The 23,756-nt window shown below is 35.1% G+C and overlaps 1 protein-coding gene and 1 long non-coding RNA gene across 3 annotated transcripts in view; one reads left to right on the top strand and one right to left on the bottom strand.

Annotated features, from left to right (window-relative positions):
• LHX2 (LIM homeobox 2) overlaps positions 1-23,756 on the bottom strand; it is a 49,261-nt gene that overhangs the window by 22,822 nt on the left and 2,683 nt on the right. Inside the window, exons 1-3 of one of the 2 annotated variants that reach the window (XM_063432348.1) lie at positions 11,495-12,435; positions 8,007-8,209; positions 5,864-6,243 (exon numbers count right to left, since the gene is read on the bottom strand). In XM_063432348.1, the coding sequence (XP_063288418.1) occupies positions 5,864-6,243; positions 8,007-8,209; positions 11,495-11,713 (802 nt within the window). In that variant the 5' untranslated portion in view covers positions 11,714-12,435. Of the gene's footprint in view, positions 1-5,863; positions 6,244-8,006; positions 8,210-11,494; positions 12,436-23,756 lie in introns of those variants that run through there. The other variant, XM_063432349.1, reaches the window with a different exon arrangement.
• Positions 12,617-23,054, top strand: LOC134572322 (uncharacterized). Its single transcript, XR_010085273.1, has 3 exons — positions 12,617-12,700; positions 13,598-13,672; positions 22,770-23,054. It is a non-coding gene; the product is annotated as an uncharacterized LOC134572322 (long non-coding RNA).

The raw sequence follows: 23,756 nt of genomic DNA, 5'->3' as shown, positions 1-23,756 counted from the left end.
ATAATTTCGCAATTCTAGTTTTGATTTACTGCATTTCGTTGTTTAATTAATATATCTGTTTTGCAACTAAATGGACTGCCACTAATCACACATTACAGCAAAGGGCTTGTAGCTTACACAAGTTTTAACATATCACACAAACTATGTTTAAATAGCGTTAACAATCATATTGTGCAATCTATTCAAGTTTTTATATTCCAGAAATAAAAAACATGACGAATAAGGATTGGTTTTACCAGTATCTTCTGGACCTGCTACAATATCTATTCATGTAGAAAAATCAGTGACGTCACACTTTTGATGGGGCATTTACTCTGTTCAAGATACGTGCCAAGTTAGTTTCTGTTATTTCACGAACCCACTAATAATTTAGTATAGATTTTGCTTTTTTTTTTGTTTATTTTTCTTTGTTGTTGTTGTTTTTTATTATTATGATTATATTTTAGTTTTGTTTCTCTATTTTTTTTCTTTCCTCATATATAACTTTATTTAATTATTTGTATTTTTTTATTTTTTTTTTTTATTTTTTTTTTTTAGTGCTTGGAGCCTGGTTTTAGTGAGCAACTATTTTACTTTACTAATAGATTTTTTGGTAAATATCTGTTTATTTCGGCAAGAGGTCCTCACGTCCTTTTTTTATTTTTTTATTTTTTTGTTACTAATAGATTTAGAAAAGAAGATAATAAATGTCACCCCCGTGACTACTTTTAAAGTTTTCAATGCCTGTATGTTCTTACTATTCTCTCTAGGGGGAGATATAGAGCTACAATTACAGTGTCCTCTCTGCAGTACAATGAAAAGCCTTTTTCTAAACCCCAACTCTCTTCAATCTACTATTTAACAAAAATATTATTTGTATCAATATACTTGATAAAAGCTCAATGATATGTTATGGTCATTCCTGCCTGACATTGCTCTGGGGAGATTTTTGCAATTCGGGATGCATTCAAAACCTATTCTATCCCCCAATTAAAGTGTTTCAGTGGAAGCAATCATTTATTTAGAATTATCTTGAATTCATTTACATCATTTCTGCGCCTTTTACATTTAATCTGCTGGACAGATCAAGTCAAATTGATATAACAAGATTTGCTAGTGTGTGTGTGTGTGTGTGTGTGTGTGTGTGTGTGTGTGTGTGTGTGTGTGTCTGTGTGTCTGTGTGTCTTTAAACCCAAAATAGCATTTCAATAATATTTTTTTTTTATTTCAACATGCCTAATGATTGTGCTTTAACAATTTTTTTTATGTTTTTCGTTTGATCTCTAGAAAATATCACAAATATAAAAGTGTACCTAACGGTTCAATAGACGAAACACATTTACAGAGAATCAGACTTAAGAAGTGGGAAAAAAATCTTTGTGAAATTTTGAGCCTCCAGTGGGAATTAAACTTTGAGAAAAAAAACCGGTTAATTTTAGGGATTTGTTTTACATTTATATCAACTGGTTTACAAAGTGTAACTCAGTTTACACTGACTACAATTAGACTATCTTGTTTCCTTGTTCTGCGGTATATGTATTACAGTAGTTTATTGAATGAACAGCAGATTGTATCGAATTTAAAACTGAATTGCAAAACTTTCGAATAATAATATAGCCAAACTGTTTTTATAACTAAATCTGCATCTTGTATCCAAAGTTTGCAATTTGATGTCAGTTTTACCGCAAACTGCTTTTTATGTGCATTTAATATTTTTTGTTTTATAAAACCAACGTGATTGCCTTCAAGTCTGCTATCACGTTGTCCTATCCAGAATAACATCTTAAATGTAAACCTTAAAATATTTTTTCTTTTCTGTTTGCAAACGAATCAGTTTGTCAATCTAACCAGTGAATTTATTATCTAAATTGCTACTTACAACGAGTTACGATTTTAAAAAAAATATATACTGGATATTTTGTATATAACATAGCAAGCTATATATAATAAAAATAGAGAAAATAGTTTTATCCTCACAATTTTCAGTTGTAAAATTGAATCAAGACAGAACCTTTTTTTTTAATACTCTATTGCTAATTCAGTGTATTTTTAATTGTGTGGAATGGATATAGCACTAATTTCAACAGAACAATTATTCTTCAAAGTGTGAATTCCCAAGATTCCAAAATGAATCTGACAATTTAGGCTAACTTAGATTAACTTAAAAAAAATATGCCTAGTTTGGAAAATTAGTTCAGTTTAGCTGTTTGGCCTAAAATTTAGAATTCAATTTGGATTGCCAACAATTAACACTCGGTTAATAACCCTGGATGTCAGGCAGTCCCTTAAATAATTCCCCAATATCCTATTAAAGAATAACACAAAATCACTGGGAGTTAAGCGATTTCTTCCACTCCAGCCCATTGCCCTACTTTAGGACCTCATTTCCTATCACATTCAACCGGTCATTGTCTTAAAGAGAAAAGCTGGACTCGGCTCACAATACACAGAGAGAGCTCAGCACAGCACAATACAGAGTACGCTCACACAAAAAAACATTCGTTTAGGACCCATCAGACTACCTTGTTCCTGGGAATTAAGCTCTCGTTGGAGACTTTCGACCCCCATCTTCCACCCCCTCTAACTAAAACCCAAGAAGAAAAAACAAAGAGTAGAAGTGGATGCTTAATTTGTAAAATACAATTGGGAACAAGATCTGGGAGGATCACATCACACAGAGGGTTACACCAATACATTTGAATTAATTATTTGTAGTCTTATAAAACAATGAAATATTATATATATATATATATATATATATATATATATATATATATATATATATATATATATATTATTTATTTTTTGTTAATTTTAATTATTTTTTTATTTTTATATTTTTAACAAGTTTATTTTTTTACTGTTATCTGCCATGTTATGTATGTGTGTAGATGTGAGCATAGATTCACAGTGAGTGTATACAGTATATTCAGTGTGTGTCATATGAAACATACATTATTAATAGCATGAGTGTCCCTGTCTTGTCATGTAGTTTAAGCTCCAGTCCCAGTGTGTTTTTGTCATTCACCATGTCCCCTTCATTATGAATTAGGAGATTTCTAAAGGGTTCGATCCAAATTCGAGACTTGACATGAGCCATCCTGACCCAACGTCCCTGCTAGACTGATATCCTGCATGTTCTATGGACTGGGCAATCAGAACCCTCATTGTTAAGATAATGCATGGAATATCCTTAGCTCTGGGAGGTGTTGCTTCAACTCACAGAGGGAGTATATTACTCAGGATAGATATCACAGGTGCTTCTGGGAAGAACACACTTCACGGACATTGATTTACTGACCTAAAAAAAAAAGCCCATCAAATACCAATTCTAATAGTAAACGGATAAGCTGTGGGGATCTGGGCATTTTATTAACAGAAAAAAATGTAAAAACATTTAAAAAAAAAAAAAAAAGGTGAATGAGGAATTGGTCTTTTTGAAGTCTCAGCTCCCTTCTGAGCTGTTTTCTGCCTGTCAGGATGCATCAATCACTAAACTGACCCAGCTAACTCTATAAGGCCTCATACATTCACTGGGACACACAAGGAACTATTTACCCCTATTAGGAGAAACTGGACATAGGACTTCATACGCTTTAATGGGACTGTGGAATTCAGTGACTTCTTATATATACACATCATTTTATTTTACAAAAATAAATTATAATGAACAAAAACTTTTTTTTTTTTTTTTTCATTTGTTAGTTTAGCCAATGTATTTCTTATACTTATTTAAATAAGGATCACTGCTGTCTTGGGTGGGACAATTTTACAATAAATACACTTTAACAATGAACTAAATTTATTAGAATCTATTTTTTCATATTTCTTAGTAACATTAGAAGAGGATAACATTTATATATTACATTTTAGAGATCCTTTACCAATTCTTCAATACGGTGTGTTTTGTGGTTTTAATGGTAGATTTTTATTTTTTATTTTTTTTTTATTATAGTTTAAGCATAAAAAGTTGGTGGGCACATTTGATCATTTTATTCCCAAAGTAACACAATCCTAGTTGTAAGGAATCCAAAAACTTTGACATTGGACACAATAATTATTGTTATTTTCCTATAAACTAACTTCCAATTAGTATAGAAACTTGGGTTAAAATGTTCATATTTCCTGCAGTTCCAATTGTAACACATCTATGTGTAAATTAAATTTTGTTTACACTGCTTGACAATTCAGGTAGAATCTAAATTTATTTAAACAACTTCGAATGTTAAAAACACTTCTCTTGTTCCCTTATGTAATATGAGCAACTATAGTCAACAACTGCTTTGTGAATGATATTCCGTAATTTACAGATCATTTCAAATACATGCATGTTATATGTATGTACATGCTGAAGGCTGGCTGTATGCAAGCGTTAAAATTCTAAGATAGATAGAAATATATGTACATATAACATATTACCCTCACAGATCTGAGAAGTTGGGGGTTAATGACTAAACTTCGAATTATGCTAAATCGAAAACCTAAATCCAAATTTAAACCAGACTAGCAGACCCGATTAAAAATGTACCCAAGTCACCTGTACAAGTTAGCTGTAAACTAAACAAACCCCAATATTTAGTTAATATTAGTTAATTTATTGAATCTCCCAAAATTATCTGCTTTAATCTTTCACTTGATTTCGTGTGTCAATAAATAATACAAAAATAATATAATAACATTTATATTTGTCTATAAACCAATAAAACGTATTTAAACAGTAAAACGTATTGAAGTGGAACAGTAAAACGTATTGAAGTGGAACAAACTATTAAATAACTTAGTTATCATTTTACATTGTATCTTTTATTTTACACACACAGAAGACCTACAATAAATGTTTGTATATGCATTGTGTGTGTGTGTGTGTGTGTGTGTGTGTATATATATATATATGTGTGTGTGTATATAAGGTCATCCAAGGTGATCCATAAAGTACACACCAGAGTTATGTTACCAAAAGCAATAATTGAAGCAAACACTGTCAGGAAAGCACCAAATCAGAGCCTATTTCTGTTATTTATTAAAAGATTCAGAACAGACTGAAACCTGATGCAGAAGCAGCCATACTTGGTTATATGGGCTCTCTGTAATTCACATTTCATTACCAAACACTAAACTCAAATCTGTCACTTGGAACACCTGTTTAACCCCTGCATTGCCAGCAGTTACTTCTAGCAGGAAACTGGCGCCCCCCAGCGGTGGGGGGAGGAGGAGGAGGGGGGAGGGTTTCCTGATCAACCTTTATCATTGATCATCCCACTGGGGGTCTGTTAAATAAGCTGAGATTTTGCGGCGAGCTAAGAACCGCCTTGTAAAATTAAAGTGGGGAAAAAAAGCAGATTGATAGATTTTCTAATATTTTTTTTTACTTTTATTGAAATGGACATTTTTTTTTCTAATTGGTCTCCACTTTAACCTAAAAATCGCTGTTTAGTGAATAGACCCCACTGTCTTTCACACATGAAAATATCTATTTTTTATATAAACTATACATATCTATACAAATAGAGAAAAGATAGACAGGCAGACAGGCAGACAGACAGACAGACAGACAGACAGATAGATAAATAGACAGACAGGCAGATATCCCTTCTCCCTATACCATGTGCACTGACTCCCAGCTCTAATAATCTGAATCTCTCAAGAACAGTCTTCTCCTATACCTGACTGCAAATCATTACATTTATACCTGAAGTGAAGAAATCTCAGATTCTGGCTCCTGCAATTACCAGCTTGACAGCACTTGATGCAAATAATTATACCCAGCTAGGCTATTATTATCAGATGAGCTTTAATAAATGGAAGCTGTTTTGTGTAATCAAGAGGAAAACACTGCATTAGGACCAAGAGGAGTTCATTGGATGCTATGTGGCTCCTTCCTTACCTGCATTGTAGGCAGCCAGATCTGCTCCAGGCCCTGGACTCTTCCTTTTCCTGGGTCTTCCTTTTTGCACAGTCCCCACGCCGTTGTAATAAGGCAACCCCAAAGAGTTGGCCCCAGACCCCAGTCCTGAACCCTTTCCTGATGCCACATCCGAGTGATTGAAATGGACCTGGTATTCTCCCTGTATCAAAGTCTCAAAGTGTAATCTGCAGTAGACCAAGTTCTCCTTCATCCCAAAGTGGTCCCCAGTGGTCAGCATCTTGTTGCAAGTGTTACAAGTGAAGCAGTTGAGGTGGTAAACTAAGTCCCTGGCTCTCATCACCATCTCAGAGGCAGAGATCCCTAAATGGCACCTGGCACATCTCTGGACAGAAAACCTCCTGCAAAAAAGCACAGCCAGGAGAGACAGCAATTAGCCAACCAGCTCAATACATTATTTTATTATTAAAACTTTTCACCACTTACACACATTTATTTATTTATTTATTTATTGCATGTGGGGGGGAGGTCTGTAAGCCTATAAAGTGGTCTCTATTATACAGAGTAAATTCCTAACCTGCCTGGCATTATGGGAAAGATGGTACACCAAATGTGGAGTTCCACAGTGAGCCATGAATCCCTCACAGACAATAACAAGAACACTCCAAATAAAGATCTGGAACACAGTCCAATCAAAAGCACAACTACCAGCTGAAATATCTATATGGAAAAGAGAAAGCCTGTATGGGGGGAATTCAATAAACAGCAATTTGAAATGGAGATGTTTTAAAATGATTTATAGTAAATACAGCGTTTCAATTTAGAAACTCTATGTTTTACTCTTACAGGGATTTAAATGTGCATATCGGTTCTGAAGTTATCATAACTCACTGATTAGTAAATATCCTCTTTAATATGTAATATATAAGTGTGTGTGTGTGTTGTGTTTATCTGACTTTGTTTTCTCCTTGGTTATGTGCTATTTGGCAAATTGATATATTTTTTATTGTATTTCATTCAGTTATTTCATTATCTCTAGATTGCCCCACCCACACCTATATTCAGCAAGTATAACTCGCAATGTGTGTTCGAATTCTACTGATAGTAATAATAACAGATATAGTCCTGTGGAATGTCAGTTCTCTTCCTGGTCTGATAATGCTGTGCAGCCGGTTTAATGTGTAACAGTTGAAGGTCGCTGAACGATAATGTGGAAATGTTATAGAGTAAAAATAATGGGAGATACAGCGCTCATTTACCCATCCCGCTGCCTAAAGGGATGTTGTAAAGAAAAACTGCTGCATTTGGTAGCGGTTAACGCTGCAACAGCCGCGGACTGCCACTCCCATCACACTCAGCTGGGATCTAGGAATCTGCTACAGGCTATGCCAATCGTACTGCCGAGTAAAGTACATTTGTGTATTTCCCACTGAGCATCGCACACTATAGAACACAAATTAAATTTTCAGCAAAATTATACTGCATTAAAGGTATATATGTGTATACACATACATACACATATACATAAACACACACACATATATAAACACACACACACAAATATAAACACACACACACATATATATATGTGTATGTACACATAAACACACACACATATATAAACACACATATATAAGCACAGATACACAAATATATAAACACACAAAAACATATATATAAACACACATACACACACATATATAAACACACACACACACACATATATGTATACTTAAACACACACACACATATATAAACACACATACACACACATATATCTAAACACACACATATAAAAACACACACACATACATATAAAACTGAAGATATATCGGTAATTATGCAATGCTGGACAGGCTATAAAGAAAGACTATGATTTATTAAGAAATGAAGAGCGATGATTTATTGAGGGTTAAAAGTATTTTAAAGAGGGCAATAGGCGAGGCTAATGGGCATCATCAGCTTTCAGTCATTGCACAGATATCACTTTTTATTTAAAATCGATAAAGAAAAACAAATATGTGTGTGTGTGTGTGTGTGTGCCCACATACATACTTGTGCATTATGCTAAATTTTGAAATAAAACGGTTTACCACCACCATGTTTATCTACAGAGTGTGGCAATGAAGGGGTTAAGGGAGCGGAACTGAGGGGGGGGGGCTACCTGTAATAGTCCTCTTTGCAGTAGATGCTGCCATCTTTGCTGAAGCAGGTAAGTTCAGATTCCAGGTTTAATTTACATTCACAGCACTTAAGGCAGCGCATGTGCCATTGCTTGTCCACTGCCAGGAGGTAGTACCGGTCTGAAATCTTCCCTCCACAGCCGGCACACAGGGCAGCCCGGTCATTGCTGATAGAGGGCATGGTCTGGGCACAAACAGAGACACAAATCATGTTACATTCTATCCACATATTATACACAGCATTAATGTACACAACAAATCATGTTACATTCTATCCACATATTATACACAGCATTAATGTACACAACAGAGTATGTTACATTCTATCCACATATTATACACAGCATTAATGTACACAACAGAGCATGTTACATTCTATCCACATATTATACACAACATGAATACAAAACCCAAAGCAAGTTATATTTAATTTAACTATTCTGCACAGTATTAAGACAGTAACCAAAGCTGATGATATTGTATTGAACCATTCTACACAGTATTAACATAGAACACAAAGCAGGTTATTGTGTATTAAGATATTATACACAGTATTAACATAGAACACAAAGCAGGCTATTCTGTAATAATATATTATACACAATATTAATATAGAACACAAAGTAAGTTATATTGTATTGAACCATTCTACACAGTATTAAGATAGAACACAAAGCAGGTTATTGTGTATTAAGATATTATACACAATATTAATATAGAACACAAAGTAAGTTATTCTGTAATAATATAGTATACACAATATTAATATAGAACACAAAGTAAGTTATTCTGTAATAATATAGTATACACAGTATTAATATAGAACACAAAGTAAGTTATTCTGTAATAATATATTATACACCTTATTAATATAGAACACAAAGTAAGTTACATTGTATTGAACCACTCTACACAGTATTAAGATAGAACACAAAGCAGGTTATTGTGTATTAAGATATTATGCACAACATTAATATATAGCACAAAGCAAGTTATTGTATATAGCATTACCATGAAACACAAATCAGGTTACACTGTATATAACATTAATATGGAACATAAAGCAAGTTACAATGTTTCCACATGTTTGTATGCATATTACAATATAACACAATATTGGAATATAATATGTTATATTGTATCTACATATCACACCCAATAGCACATAGACTCTGACACCTTTGTTTTGGTCTTAAAATAAAATAAAGCAGTTTACAGACTCCAATGTACACCACTAGTGAATATGTTGGTGACATATAGATACAATTTATCATACATATATATATATTTATATTTATCTATAATGATCATTATAGCCCAGTGTTTCAGTAATGCGGTAAACACAATTACAAGCATTAATACAGTTGTTCAGTCTATCTAGAATTGGGTTTAAATATATTTATTCAGTGGATTGCAATAATATTTTTTTATTAAAATAAAGAAATTGTGGTGAAATAAAGTTGCTTCCTATAAACCACAATCTGGAAATGTATTTATTGTATCAAAGGAAATAGTCTCTGGTATAAATTTCACACATTATAACTGAACAGTTATTACAGTTTTCAGGATAAAAAGTAATCATTTGCAAGTGGAATATTTAAGATGGGGATTTTAGGTGTCATAATATTGCAATAAAGCCAATAAATAAAATTCACGGTTTATTTACATTTTTGCGTTCTGTTACAGTGGCAAAACCTACTCATTTGTGCAGTTTTCATCACTTAGAAAAAGTGAATTTAATAAGCAGTAAAGGCCTATTATTGATGTAGGTGGTATGTGTATATTTTTATATTTACATACACTATATTGCTATATATTACCCTATTTCTATCTATTTATCTATCTATCTATCCATATATATATTGTCTATCTATCTATCTATCTATCTATATATATCCATTTATCTATCCATATATATTTTGTCTATCTATCTATCTATCTATATATCTATATATCTATCCATATATATATTGTCTATCAATCTATCTATCTAGCTATCTATCCATATATCTTTTATCTGTCTGTCTACAAACAAATACACACTTAATGTGGGATTGTGTACCTGCATGGGTACCACCAATGTTTAATTTGTATTAATATGTTGAAAATAGGTTTTTTAAAGGGTGGTAATATTTAATTTTATATTTTAAATGTTGGAAATGTTGGACGATGAAAAATAATCAATTCGGTCTATAGATTTAAGATCAGAAATGGTTAGTTCATTATATTTCTAAATATCATTTATATTTCACTGTACATTATATTTAACATGTAGAAATGTGTGTATATATAAGGAGAGAGCTTCATCGTGCAGCTGTTCTGGAGTCTTGGTGTGTGGATATATTATTAATGGAGACAGGCAAATGAAATGAGAACAAAAAAGAAATATGTATTTAAGTGCTAAATACAGTAAAAAAAAAAGACATATATTGTTATTGGACGGACAGTGCATTGAGGTAAAACTTGAACGTGTTACAAGTTCTCTCTCGTATCTAATTATTCATTAGGAAATGTGCTTAAAATGTTTAATGCAATTCTTACACTAATTTCAGAAGAATCGTAATTCTATGACTATGATTTTTAATGCTAAAAGTGAGAAAAATAATCTCCGGGACTTAAACCCATTAAGAAAAATAAATGTAAAATAAATAAATAAATGTAAATATATATATATATATTTTTTTTTTTATTTATTTAAATTAAGTTTATATATATGTGTGTGTGAGTGTGTGTTAGTTTATCCAACCTAGTTATATATAAATGCATAGGGATACATATTTAAAAAGATATACCATTATTTTCTTGATTTTATTTACACTCATCCAAATTCCCTAGTTATGAATTTGCGAAATAGAGAGAACAAATATTTTCTATAAAATTGAATAATTTTCCTATAAAAATCATACCAATTTCCGCATTCCAGTGCTTACAGTATACAAGCAGTCCAATATTATTGCACTTATCTTATTATAACAGGTCACCCTATTTCGAAAAATGAATGAATCCAATAACAGATATAGTAAATATATATATATATATGTGTGAATAAAGGCCAATTGCCATCATAACAGTGTGTGTATATGTGGGTGTTTTATTGCTAGCTAATCATTATTGTGGAGAAGAGTATTTTAATATATTGAATTTGATATATTGTATTATCACACTTTGCTGATATTTAAACAGCGCATATGTTCTTCTTTTATAAGCCACACCTAAACCAAAATTGTATATTTAAAATATTGCATATTGCACAGATGAAGGTGTAAGAAATTAATTTTAAAAACATAAATCATTAATATAGAAATACATATGTCAGGAATGTTAAAATGAGTTAGACAGAATAGAGTTTTTTTTTGTTTGTTCTTTATCTAGGTTTTAAAATATTAACTTTCACTTTTGTGAGATCCCTTCTTAATGTATCCCTGCTCCCCCCAAAATTGGTCCCAGCACCTCTAAAATGCTTTCCTACCGTTTCAGTCTCCCCTCTGTCAATAGCAGAGCTGATGGCAGGAGTTTCAGTCTTGGATCTTCTGTCCATCTCATCGATGACCCCATGCATCTCACCCCCTGACAGGCTGTGGAAAAGCATTTCTGAAGCGAGGAAAGAACACGAGTGGGAGATTGATTTTTTGCAGATGCTTTGGTACCTGGCTCCTACTTCCACAAACTGAAGTCCTAAGCCATGCATTGAATGTCAAGTCAGCACAGGAGACCGTATGTCCTGGGGACTGTCCTTGCCCAGACGATCAAACTACAACCACAAATAACAAAAAGTCAGAACAATTCAGGAGGTCCCCGTGCTGTCATCTGCTATCATATGATGTCTCAAAAAAATAAATATATATATATGTGTATATATATATATATCTCAAGCAGGTCTAAAAGTATGACCTGAAGGACATATCTCGGGATCTTCAGGTGGGTCAGCAAGGCGGCAGCAGCAGCAGAAGATCCTGAAATAAAGGTGTCCTTAAGAGCTGCCTTTCTTCATGATAGGTGTGTCCATGAATTTTGGCAGATTGTGGAAACTGTGCAGTCTGTAAACAGAGGTTTAAAAGACCTGTAGAAACACTCAGGCCTGCTCCATGCTTGGGATGCAGAAGGTACAACAGGGCCAGCCAGGCAGTCATGTGCAACCTCTCCAGAGGAGGAAAAAGTTAGTATTCTGTGTCCATGGCAGCTGAATCACAATTGTCAGGAAAGATGATTCTACTTTATTGGGCTGGATATTACACAGAGTGAAACCAAAGACAGGAGGTTGGGTATTTTTTTTTCTGTAGGTGCTTCAGATCTTCCTTGGACCGTTGTTGTGTTAAGTTTTTGCTCCTGCAGGCAGGGCTGTGTGTGAGTAATGGGGGAGGAGGGTCCTCTGCATGGACTTGGTGTAATCCCTTAAAGTGAGAAGCTCTCTCCTTTATTTCTGCTTTGCAGTCCTCTGTGCAGTGAGATCTGCACCTTTTCTACAGGGCCTCTGACGTCAGCCCCATGCTCTCTCCTTATTGGCTGCTGCCTGCCAGGGGCTGCTTATTATAGCTCTGTGTGTGTTGGGTGGGAGAGACAGCACTTGGCTGGGAGTGGATGGTCCCTCAGCTCTCCCTTTCAAAATGCCACCCTGTCCCATCATGTCACTTTGGATATGGGCAGGGCATCATCTGGGATTTGCCTCCTTCCTCAGGTTTACATTCATAAATCATCCATTCCATGTTCAGCTAGAATTGCAAGTCAGAATTAACACTAGATTGACTCCATAGCATCCTGTTATTATTAGAAGATCACACAACACGCTTTAAACTGCTTTTATACACTCTGTAGTCATATGACAGCACATTGATTCATATTGTTTAGATAGCAACACACAATAACAAACATATCACAATGTTAGCTTTTTATTCTCTTATATTGCATTCATTAGTTACATTTATTCCTTGGTAGCTAAAACTCTTTTGTTTTCTCTCTCCCTATTTATTTTTAAACCAATATTTTTTTTTAGATCATTATTTGTGCAAGAATTACATAAATATAATATTTTTTTTTATATCCTTTCCACTCTTAACAGATTAGAATGTTATTTGTAATCAGAGCTCCAATGGAAATGTTCCCTGATCAGCCTCGCTATCAATACATAGTAACAAGAGGGCATATATTGGAACATAACACTCTCAAAGGGGAGGGAACCAAGAAAAAGAACCTAGCGGATTTTAACCCTTTCAGCACTAGTGTGGATCGCGAGAAAACGCTCTGCGATATGTTGCAGGAGAGGCTTCGGAGTCCTAAGGGTTAATGAGTCTCAATGATTAACCCAGTGGCTGATTGGAAAAGAGAGAATATGTGTCTGTATAAATCGGTTATTTTGCTTTTTGCCAGTTTGCTAATCAGCGAAGTAGGAAGCAGTTAGAGGGAGGAATGGTTAACTCTAATAAATAATATCTTATTTGCATTATACTTCATTCAATTGATGTGTGTTACATGTAAACACAAATTTACACAGGAAAAACAGCAAAATGACACATTTCATTTTATGCCATTAATATTTTTTTTTTTTTTTTGTCTTTTGATTTGTTAAAAACTATAGGAGGTTTTCATAGCCATCCCAAGACATTGCTTATCTGATTTCACACACTGCATAACGGAATTCAGTTCTGCTATAGTGAGTTTCATTTGTTTTATATTTTATATGTTGTATATCTGCAGAACACAACTATGATATATATATACACGTGTGTGTGTGTGTGTGTGTGTGTGTGTGTATACTAGATGAGATAGATAGATAGATAGAGAGAGAGAGAGAGAGAGAGAGAGAGAGAGAGAGAGAGAGAGAGAGGTATAACCAAAGGAATACAAAAGAGCAAGAGACACAAAGTTACATAGAGAGAAAGAGAGCTACTCCAGATACAGAGATATATTATCAGATACAGAGAGAGATACTGCAGATACAGATATATATTATCAGATACAGAGATATAGTATCTGATACAGATAGAGATATTATCAGATACAGAGATATATTATCAGATACAGAGATAGATATTATCAGATACAGAAAGATATCAGATACAGAGAGATATTATATTATCATCAGATACAGATATATATATTATCAGATACAGAGAGAGAGATTATCAGATACAGAAAGATATCAGATACAGAGAGATATTATATTATCAGATACAGAGATATATATTATCAGATACAGAGAGAGAGATTATCAGATACAGAAAGATATCAGATACAGAGAGATATTATATTATCAGATACAGAGATATATAGAATGTTATATTCCCATATATATATATTCTGTTCCAGCACTATGTGAGGCTCAGCTAGCTTACTGCTCTGCAGGATTTCCTTATAAACACTGGGACCTTTCAGTATCTATAAGTAGCCAGGCTAATCTGGCGCCTGTGGGCTCTGGGCTGACCAAAGCAGCATATAGTTCTCCTGAATACTTGTAAGAAACGCAAAGACTGTTTGTTCTCTGGGTTTTATGATTTGATATAAAGGAAATAACTGTTTTAACCCATTCACCATCTCCTGACGCGATGCAAGGCCAGCAGTAAAGATCAGTTGATGTGTATTGTTAGTTATTGTAAGGCCCTTCACATGGCCTTTGTAATGCCTTGTGTAAAAAAATACAGTGTTAGTCTAACACAACTCAGCCTGAGACAGACAGATAGCTGGACACATTGCATCAAGAGCGATGTTATCAGCGGAGTTTCCAAGGAACAGTCCATTTTTGTTAAGTTGTCAGAAAAAAATGCCGGTAGCAGAGTTTAAACAGAAATTAATAAAAAATAAAGCTTAACTATTGGCGATTTTTTTTTTTTTTTAATGGATTCTGCACTATTTTAGAACAAATAAATAAATAAAACTAAATTTAAAAATGTTAGAAAACGAAACTCGGTTTTGATTAAGCAGAACTCAGTGAGTAGAGAGAATAATTCTCAGCCATGGGGTTCCTCATCACATGGTGACTCGGGGCGAGTTATAAATATATTTGCAGAATTTAGGCAATATTTTCCAATTAAAGCTGGAAATTAGAAATCGAATCGGAGGTTATTTGTATATATTTAGTTTCAATAGTGGATCCTAAATTGCAAGTCGGTTCTCAAATTCACCGAAACTCGCTGTTTAGTGAATACACCCCAGTGTTTGCACAAACACAATCCTGAGGTATAAGAATTAAATGTCCTTAACGTAACTAAGTGTCTATCTGTCTATCAATCTGCCTGCCTGTCTGTCTATCGTTCGATCTCTCTTTCTCTCTCTCTCTCTCTCTCTCTCTCTCTCTCTCTCTCTCTCTCTTTCTCTCTATCTACCTGTCTGTCAGTCTGTCTGTCTGTCTGTCTAACTATCTTTCTGTCTGCCTGTCTGTCTAACTGTCTGTCTATCTATCTGTCTGTCTCTCTCTATCTATCTATCTGTCTATATATAAATCTATCTATCTATCTGTCTGTCTGTCTGTCTGTCTGTCTGTCTGTCTATCTATCTATCTATCTATCTGTCCATCTATCTATCTATCTATCTATCTATCTATCTATCTCCGTATCTATCTGTCCATCTATCTATCTATCTATCTATCTATCTATCTATCTATCTATCTATCTATCTATCTATCTATCTATCTATCTATCTATCTATCTATCTATCTCAGGTACTGCAGGCCCAGTATTTACCATACAATAAGAATTCAGTAAAAGGAGAGATGGGAAATTCTAATGATAGGGTCCCACAATGTCTTTTCTTGCAAGTCGATGACAGGTGAACAAATTATAGATGCTGAGATTCCCCACCCAACGCCTCTGTGTAGTAAGCCGTAGTATGCCATCTGCCAGATACCAGGAGCCCAGAGCAAGCACACAATAATACACCAGCTCCCAGCCGAGCTACTGTGACTAAACCCCAACAATAGGAGCCTGGAGCAGGCACAGACATGAACTGTGCTTACAAATTACGGAGACTCTGGTGCAACAGCCATGTGACAGCAAAGATCTTGAATGTATAATATTTAATGGGACATCCTGGGGGGTTCCCCTCTGTATCTAGGACGGTATGATGGAAGACCCTGGTATGGAAAGAGTTAAATCAACAGAGAAACTATGGGAAAAAAATGGGATTCTGGGGGGGTAGGATGGTGGTGTGATTGATTTGTCATATGTTTCCCAAGTCTCATACGGTCATTAAGACTTAATATATAGCAGAGCATACAATAAATTTGGAATTAAAACATAGTTGTAGCTTCAGGCACCCAGCACATTATCTGCTCTGGTGTTATGTCTTCATAGATCAGTGAGTGACACGAGTAATTAATCATTTTACTCACATGAAAATAGGGGTTTAATCCATTCACTGTGCAGATGGGCATAGCAAGCAGCCCATCAGTTTTATATCCATTAGGATGCAAGGAAGACGATGATCTATATGAGAGAGGAAACACAACCGGTGATGAGATGTAGAGCTAAGGCTTTTGTTTTCATGTTAACTGAATTGTTTATGCTGTGTGTGTGTGTCTGTTCTTCACATTCTAGGCATTGATGTGCTGATAATACATGAGACACTTTGCTTTTTGACAGCAAGAGCAGATCTACAGCTCCCCAGATCCCTGGAGAATACCTGTGCACGTCTTAGATTTAGCAGGGGAAGTATCCACTCATTCATATTACACCTAGAACAAGTCAGGCCTTTTATTTAGTGGGCAATGAGAGATGCATCAACTCAGTAATTCTATCACTAGACTTCAGAGAGAGAGAGAGAGAGAGAGAGAGAGAGAGGGTGTGTGTGTGTGTGTGTATGTGTATATGGGGGTACAAATCTATTCTCTTATTAAAGGTGATCGTTCACACTGTCCATTTTAATTAGATAGCTTTCTTAAAAAGTGCATCATGTAAAGTAGAACTGAAATACTGATTTGAACATAGCCCAATGTTATAAGAATCTCGGTTAGAAATCACATGTATAGACAGACAGACAGACAGACAGACAGACTGATAGATAGATAGATAGATAGATAGATAGATAGATAGATAGATAATTTTGTTTAAACCCTTAAGGACCAAACCTCCGGAATAAAATGGAATCATGACATGTCACACATTTCATGTGTCCTTAAGGGGTTAATTGTCTGATTCACCAAAAAAGCAATACATCAATATATATGCTTAGAACACATGCCATTTTAACGGAGAGATGGGCACACTCATTCATTAAATGAATGACACTGTTACATGTAGTAGGTGGTTGGAAATTCAGATCTACATATGTGTGAGTATTTTACAGGTGGGATGTATTAGATATCCTTTACATGCCATGTGGGTAGGAATTGGTGGTGGGTATGATCAGGTAAATATGGCTGAATTTGAGTGCAAATGGCACTGATTGTAGATTGGTAGGTAAGCAAAGAGCGCAGGGGTCTTAATTCAATATGATGGGCAAGGATTTTGGAGTGGGTTTAACTGACAAGCATTTGTCATAGTGAAAAGGGAGAAGTTTATTAGAGTGTGCAGTTAGAATAAGCAGAAGAGAACGAGTTAGTTTGTTCCGGTTAAAAGTGGGTTGAATGTGCAGTTAAAATTTGAAGATAGAAGCGGAGTCTAAAGGTCAAAGAGAGGTGGGTAGAAGGCGAATGGAATGCAGGTATAATGTACATAGAATGTGGAAGGAAGATGTAAATAGAATGTGCAAGTAGATGCAGGTACAAAAGGAGAAACAGACTTGGGTAGAATGTACAGGTAGAAGTAAATAGAATGTACAGGTAGAATGTAAATAGAATGTGCAGGTAGAATTTAAATAGAATGTACGGGAAGAATGTACAGGTGCAATGTAAATAGAATGTGCAGGTAGAATGTGAGTAGAATGTACGAGTAGAATGTAAATAGAATGTACGGGTAGAATGTAAATAGAATGTACATAGAATGTAAGGGTAGAATGTACAGGTAGAGTGTAAAGAGAATGTTCAGGTAGAATGTGACTAGAATGTACTAGTAGAATGTAAATAGAATGTGCAGATAGAATGTAAATAGAATGTGCAGGTAGAATTTAAATAGAATGTACGGGTAGAATTTAAATAGAATGTACAGGTAGAATAAGAGTAGAATGTACAGATAGAATGTGCAGGTAGAATGTTAATAGAATGTGCAGGTAGAATGTAAATAGAATATACAGGTAGAATGTAAGTAGAATGTGTAGGTAGAATGTAAATAGAATATACAGGTAGAATGTAAGTAGAATGTGCAGGTAGAATGTTAATAGAATGTGCAGGTACAATGTAAATAGAATATACAGGTAGAATGTAAATAGAATATACAGGTAGAATGTGAGTAGAATGTGCAGGTAGAATGTGAGTAGAATGTACCGGTAGAATGTTAATAGAATGTGCAGGTAGAATGTGAGTAGAATGTGCAGGTAGAATGTAAATAGAATATACAGATAGAAAGGTGGAACCTATATGGGAAGGGGGGGATGGAGAGTGCGTGAACAAGATGGATAAAATGAGAAAGAGGTGGAGCCTACGAATCATTATAAACTGAAGAAAGTAGCAGTGTGTAGAGTGCCAACAAGGTGTGATAAGATTGTGGTAACAGAGCTATACCACACTCGAAGAATATAATTGAATCTAAAACATGCATAAATTCATTTCTCAAAGTCTGTCCTAATTATTATTATTATTATTTTTAATTTGATCAATACACAATCCTTTCTCTATTTTTCTTCAACACAGCTCCAGGAAACTCTGAGAAAATAGCACTTTCTAATCCAGGATATGGAATATATACCGCAGGGAGAGCAACAAAGGGGGGAGGGAGATGACTGAATGGGGGGTCTCTTGGGTAAAAAGTGCAGTGATATTCACCCGGGTATTTTAATAATTTGTGTTTTTACTCAACTAAATCTACGCAAACCTCCTATTGTAATTACTGCACGCATGCTTAGAAGCACGCCTTTAAGAGTGTGCGACTTTTAACTATTAAGTCGTGTAATGCTTTGGTTCCTTAGAATAGGTTCAACATAAAAGGAATGGCTGCATATACTATTAGGAAAAATAAATATACAATGAAATGTACATAAGATGTGACACTGACTCCAGATCTCAGACTATCTGCGAAATATACATTGTAATGATTTTTAAATTAAAGCAGGGTTATTTAGTTTAGTTAGAAATGCTAGTGAATTCAAAGAGAAATTTAACTTTAAGATAAAAATAGATGAACAGGAGAAATTCTCTAATAACCCTATGCTATCAGATCGGCTAATCTGGCCTTAATTTTGAAATTCAGTTTGAATTCACTTGGATTCTCAGTTAAGTAAATAACCCTGAAGATGTGAGACAGATTTTTTTTTTATATATACGTGCCTGTCAATCCCACCAGAAATGAAATATTCAGCAAGTTTCTTATTTATTGCAAGCTAAACTATTCTGTCTCTATGTCCTCATTGATCACATTGATTCCACATTCATATTCATTTATATAAGTTATAGCACTTCAAAATACTGTATTTTACTGTATTTCTAAATCAAGGATATCCCTCCCCCCCACCCCCCCCCCCAAGTAATGAGTGTATCCATTCACTAGACAGCAGTGAGTTATGTTAATCTGACAAGTTTCAAAAACAATTAATTGATTACTTAATTAAAAAAAAAAAACAACAACTGCAGCCCAATTTATTTCATTTTATTTTTTTTTGTTCTAAATGGGCTATTTCAGCCCAAGTTTTCCAAATTGATCCTTAGTTTACCAGACCTCGTTTTGAATAGAATTAAAACACTTTTTTTTAGAACCTCTAGAAAGTGTGATATAGATGTTATACCCCACGTGTGCCAATATGGGGTGTATACATGGTTTATGTTACAAAACTGTGTTTGTAATGACTTGACAATCGACTTTTTAACATTTAGGAAAAGTTGGACAAAAAAAAAATATATTCCTTAATTGATTTTTTTAAAAAGGTCTGTTCGATTAAAATATTGGTACTCCTATTTTTCAGTCCACGCAAGTTGCTGTTTAGTGGTTGGACCACTGTATATATTTGTGCCACACCTCCATGGCAACTGAATGGCACGTAGGATGTGTATCTTCCAATGAGAGCATTGACTTATAGTTCTCTTATACAATATGTTGCATATCACACAGGACTGAAGTCTCCTAGAGTCCTTGGTAGCGGTTTGGGGTTTTATAGCTGGATATAGGGGGAGGGGTATCCGTCTGCTAGAAATCTGTCTACAGTTGATTTTTTTGGGTTAGGGGAGAAGTGTTGCTGACATCTTAAAACATCCGCATTCTTTTTACAACAGTATCCAATTACTCTTCAGGCAAAGTAAGGGCAGGAAAAAATAGCAAACATACAGGATCATTTGGGGTTTAATTGCCAAAGCCCCACTTAACACATTTCATTCCTACCGGTGGCATAGTACCCCCCCTCCCCACCTCCAACCCCCACCCCTGCATTATTTTGTCTGTGTCCTACAAAAAAAAACAAGCAGCACAATTTAACACATCACACACCTCCAGAGAATCTGGCTCACTCTGTTCTGGGTCCTGGCAATGGGAGCGTTCTAGGATAACATTGTGTGTGTGTCTAGCAGCAAATCACACATGACAATGGAAATGGCTGCTTAATGCACACACATTACACCTTAACTAGCTGTGATGTGATGTGGATTGGGTTTTATTTATTCTTTTTTCTTCCTGAAACAATATAAACAGGCGTTTTTATGCGCTATCTGTATGTCATGGCAGTAAAAAAAACATGCAGTGCTTTCTCTAAAGCTGGAGTCTGGCCTGCACATTGCATAGTGATCTATCAGCTCATCTCATAAAATGACCAACTTTTCCATCCACTGCAAGAGATAGACACACTAGCAGGAAGGAAAACCGAACTGTAATAAAGGCCAATCATAATGGGAAGATATAACGTATATAGATATCAGTATTGAATCAACATTACATATATATATATATATACCAACACATACACACTTATTATAAACAAGCACACACATATATTATTATTATTATTAATATTATTAGCATTGTAAATATTTCGCATTTACCATTATAAAAAGGGTATATTTGACAAGTAAATAACAGAGAAGAGAGGGGAAGAAAGCCCTGCTCAAAGGAGCTTACAATCTAATATATATATGAATATGTGCACAGATACACATACTCATATAACCACACATGTATACTATACACATACATTAAAAGCAGTGTGTGTATACGTGTGAATACACACGTATATACACACACACACACATATATACATTTACACGCGCACACAATGGTTTCAAGAATATCGTACCTTCTACAGCGTACCAACACCATCTCTGCAACCCAAGCAGCAATTAGCAAGTCGCTTAATTATTTAATTAAACCATTATGTATTCCCACGTCAGTGTAAGCCTATAACATATTCCAACTCACATGACTATCCATCTATATAGCCATACACACAAGGAAGGGAGAGACTGAGACAGTAAGAGAGAGAGGGAGAGAGAAGGAGAAAGAGGGTTTAAGGTTAGAGTTTGAGAGACAGAGAGGGTTTGAGGTAAGGGTGTGAGAGACAGAGAGGGTTTGAGGTAAGGGTGTGAGAGACAGAGAGGGTTTGAGGTAAGGGTGTGAGAGACAGAGAGGGTTTGAGGTGTGAGTGTGAGAGACAGAGAGTTTGAGAGACAGAGAAGGTTTGAGGTAAGGGTGTGATAGACAGAGTATGAGAGGTGAGAGTGTGAGAGACAGAGAGGGTTTGAGGTAAGGGTGTGAGAGACAGAGAGGGTTTGAGGTAAGGGTGTGAGAGACAGAGAGGGTTTGAGGTAAGGGTGTGAGAGACAGAGAGGGTTTGAGGTGTGAGTGTGAGAGACAGAGAGTTTGAGAGACAGAGAAGGTTTGAGGTAAGGGTGTGATAGACAGAGTATGAGAGGTGAGAGTGTGAGAGACAGAGAGTTTGAGAGACAGAGAAGGTTTGAGGTAAGGGTGTGAGAGACAGAGTATGAGAGGTGAGAGTGTGAGAGACAGAGAATTTGAGAGACAGTGAGGGTTTGAGGTGAGAGTGTGAGAGACAGAGAATTTGAGAGACAGTGAGGGTTTGAGGTGAGAGTGTGAGAGACAGAGAGTTTGAGAGACAGAGAAGGTTTGAGGTAAGGGTGTGAGAGACAGAGAATGAGAGGTGAGAGTGTGAGAGACAGAGAGGATTTGAGGTGACATCACACTGCACCCATTTATTCCAGTGTTGTTTAATGTGTTAAACAGTTTCAGTTAAAGGTCCAGTGCTCTCCCAAATCGTGAAAACGTGCTGTATGTTATCTATCTGCATCTACAATTATATATCACGCCAACTTTAATGAGATTTGTGACTCTTAATACAATACAATGGCAAAGTAAGTCATCTATTCTATCTATCTATCTATCTATCTATCTATCTATCTATCTATCTATCTATCTATCTATCTGTCTGTCTGTCTGTCTGTCTGTCTGTCTGTCTGTCTGTCTGTCTGTCTGTCTGTCTATCTATCTATCTATCTATCCGTCTGTCTATCTATGTCTGTCTGTCTGTCTGTCTGTCTCTCTCTCTGTCTATCGATCTATCTATCAGTATACCCTAGTATACCCTATCAGTATACCCTAGTAAATCTTCGATTTACTAATAGAAATAATTGTATGACTAACACTATCAAAAAAAAAAAAAAAAATTACTACAAAAGTTTTTTTCAAGCTTTACCCAATAAAACGCTTTTTTTTTAACTTTGTCAACAGCTCTACAGATAGTCCAGATTAATGAACTGCCAGGTCAAGCAAAATGACTGAAAAGGCCTCTCCATCCAACAGGGACAATTCCAATCTGATTTCAACTGGAGAACTCAGAGCCCCAATGAATACAGTGAAACTAGCATCCTGCTTGTATTACCATTCAATGGACCTGGCATGGAAGCATTGAACAGCAAGATCTCAACCAAGGAAAGGAATCCACACCCTGTTATAGCATTAGATAGCTTGACATCTATAGCATACATTGGTGGATAGATAGATAGAGACATAGACAGATAGATAGAGAGAGAGAGAGAGAGAGAGAGAGACACAGAGAGAGAGAGAGAGAGAGAGAGAGAGAGAGAGAGAGAGAGAGAGAGATGGGGATAACCAAAGGAATACAATAGAACAAGAGACACAAAGTTACATAGAGAGAAAAAGAGCTACTCCAGATACAGAGATATATTATCAGATACAGAGAGATACTGCAGATACAGAGATATATTATCAGATATACAGAGAATGATAACGGGAGACAGAGAGATATATTATCAGACACAGAGAGAGATACTATCAGATATAGAGAGATATATTATCAGACACAGAGATATATACTATCAGATACAGAGAGATATATTATCAGACACAGAGAGAGATACTATCAGATACAGAGAGATATATTATCAGACACAGAGAGATATACTATCAGATATAGAGAGATATATTATCAGACACAGAGAGAGATACTATCAGATACAGAGAGATATATTATCAGACACAGAGAGAGATATTATCAGATATAGAGAGATATATTATCAGACACAGAGAGATATACTATCAGATATAGAGAGATATATTATCAGACACAGAGAGAGATATTATCAGATATAGAGAGATATATTATCAGACACAGAGAGAGATACTATCAGATATAGAGAGATATATTATCAGACACAGAGAGAGATACTATCAGATATAGAGAGATATATTATCAGA

The sequence above is a fragment of the Pelobates fuscus genome, chromosome 9, assembly GCF_036172605.1.
Source record: "Pelobates fuscus isolate aPelFus1 chromosome 9, aPelFus1.pri, whole genome shotgun sequence".
In the NCBI taxonomy this organism is placed as follows: domain Eukaryota; kingdom Metazoa; phylum Chordata; class Amphibia; order Anura; family Pelobatidae; genus Pelobates; species Pelobates fuscus.
The sequence above is the reverse complement of the archived record's forward strand: the minus strand, read 5'-3'. Positions and strand labels throughout refer to the sequence as shown.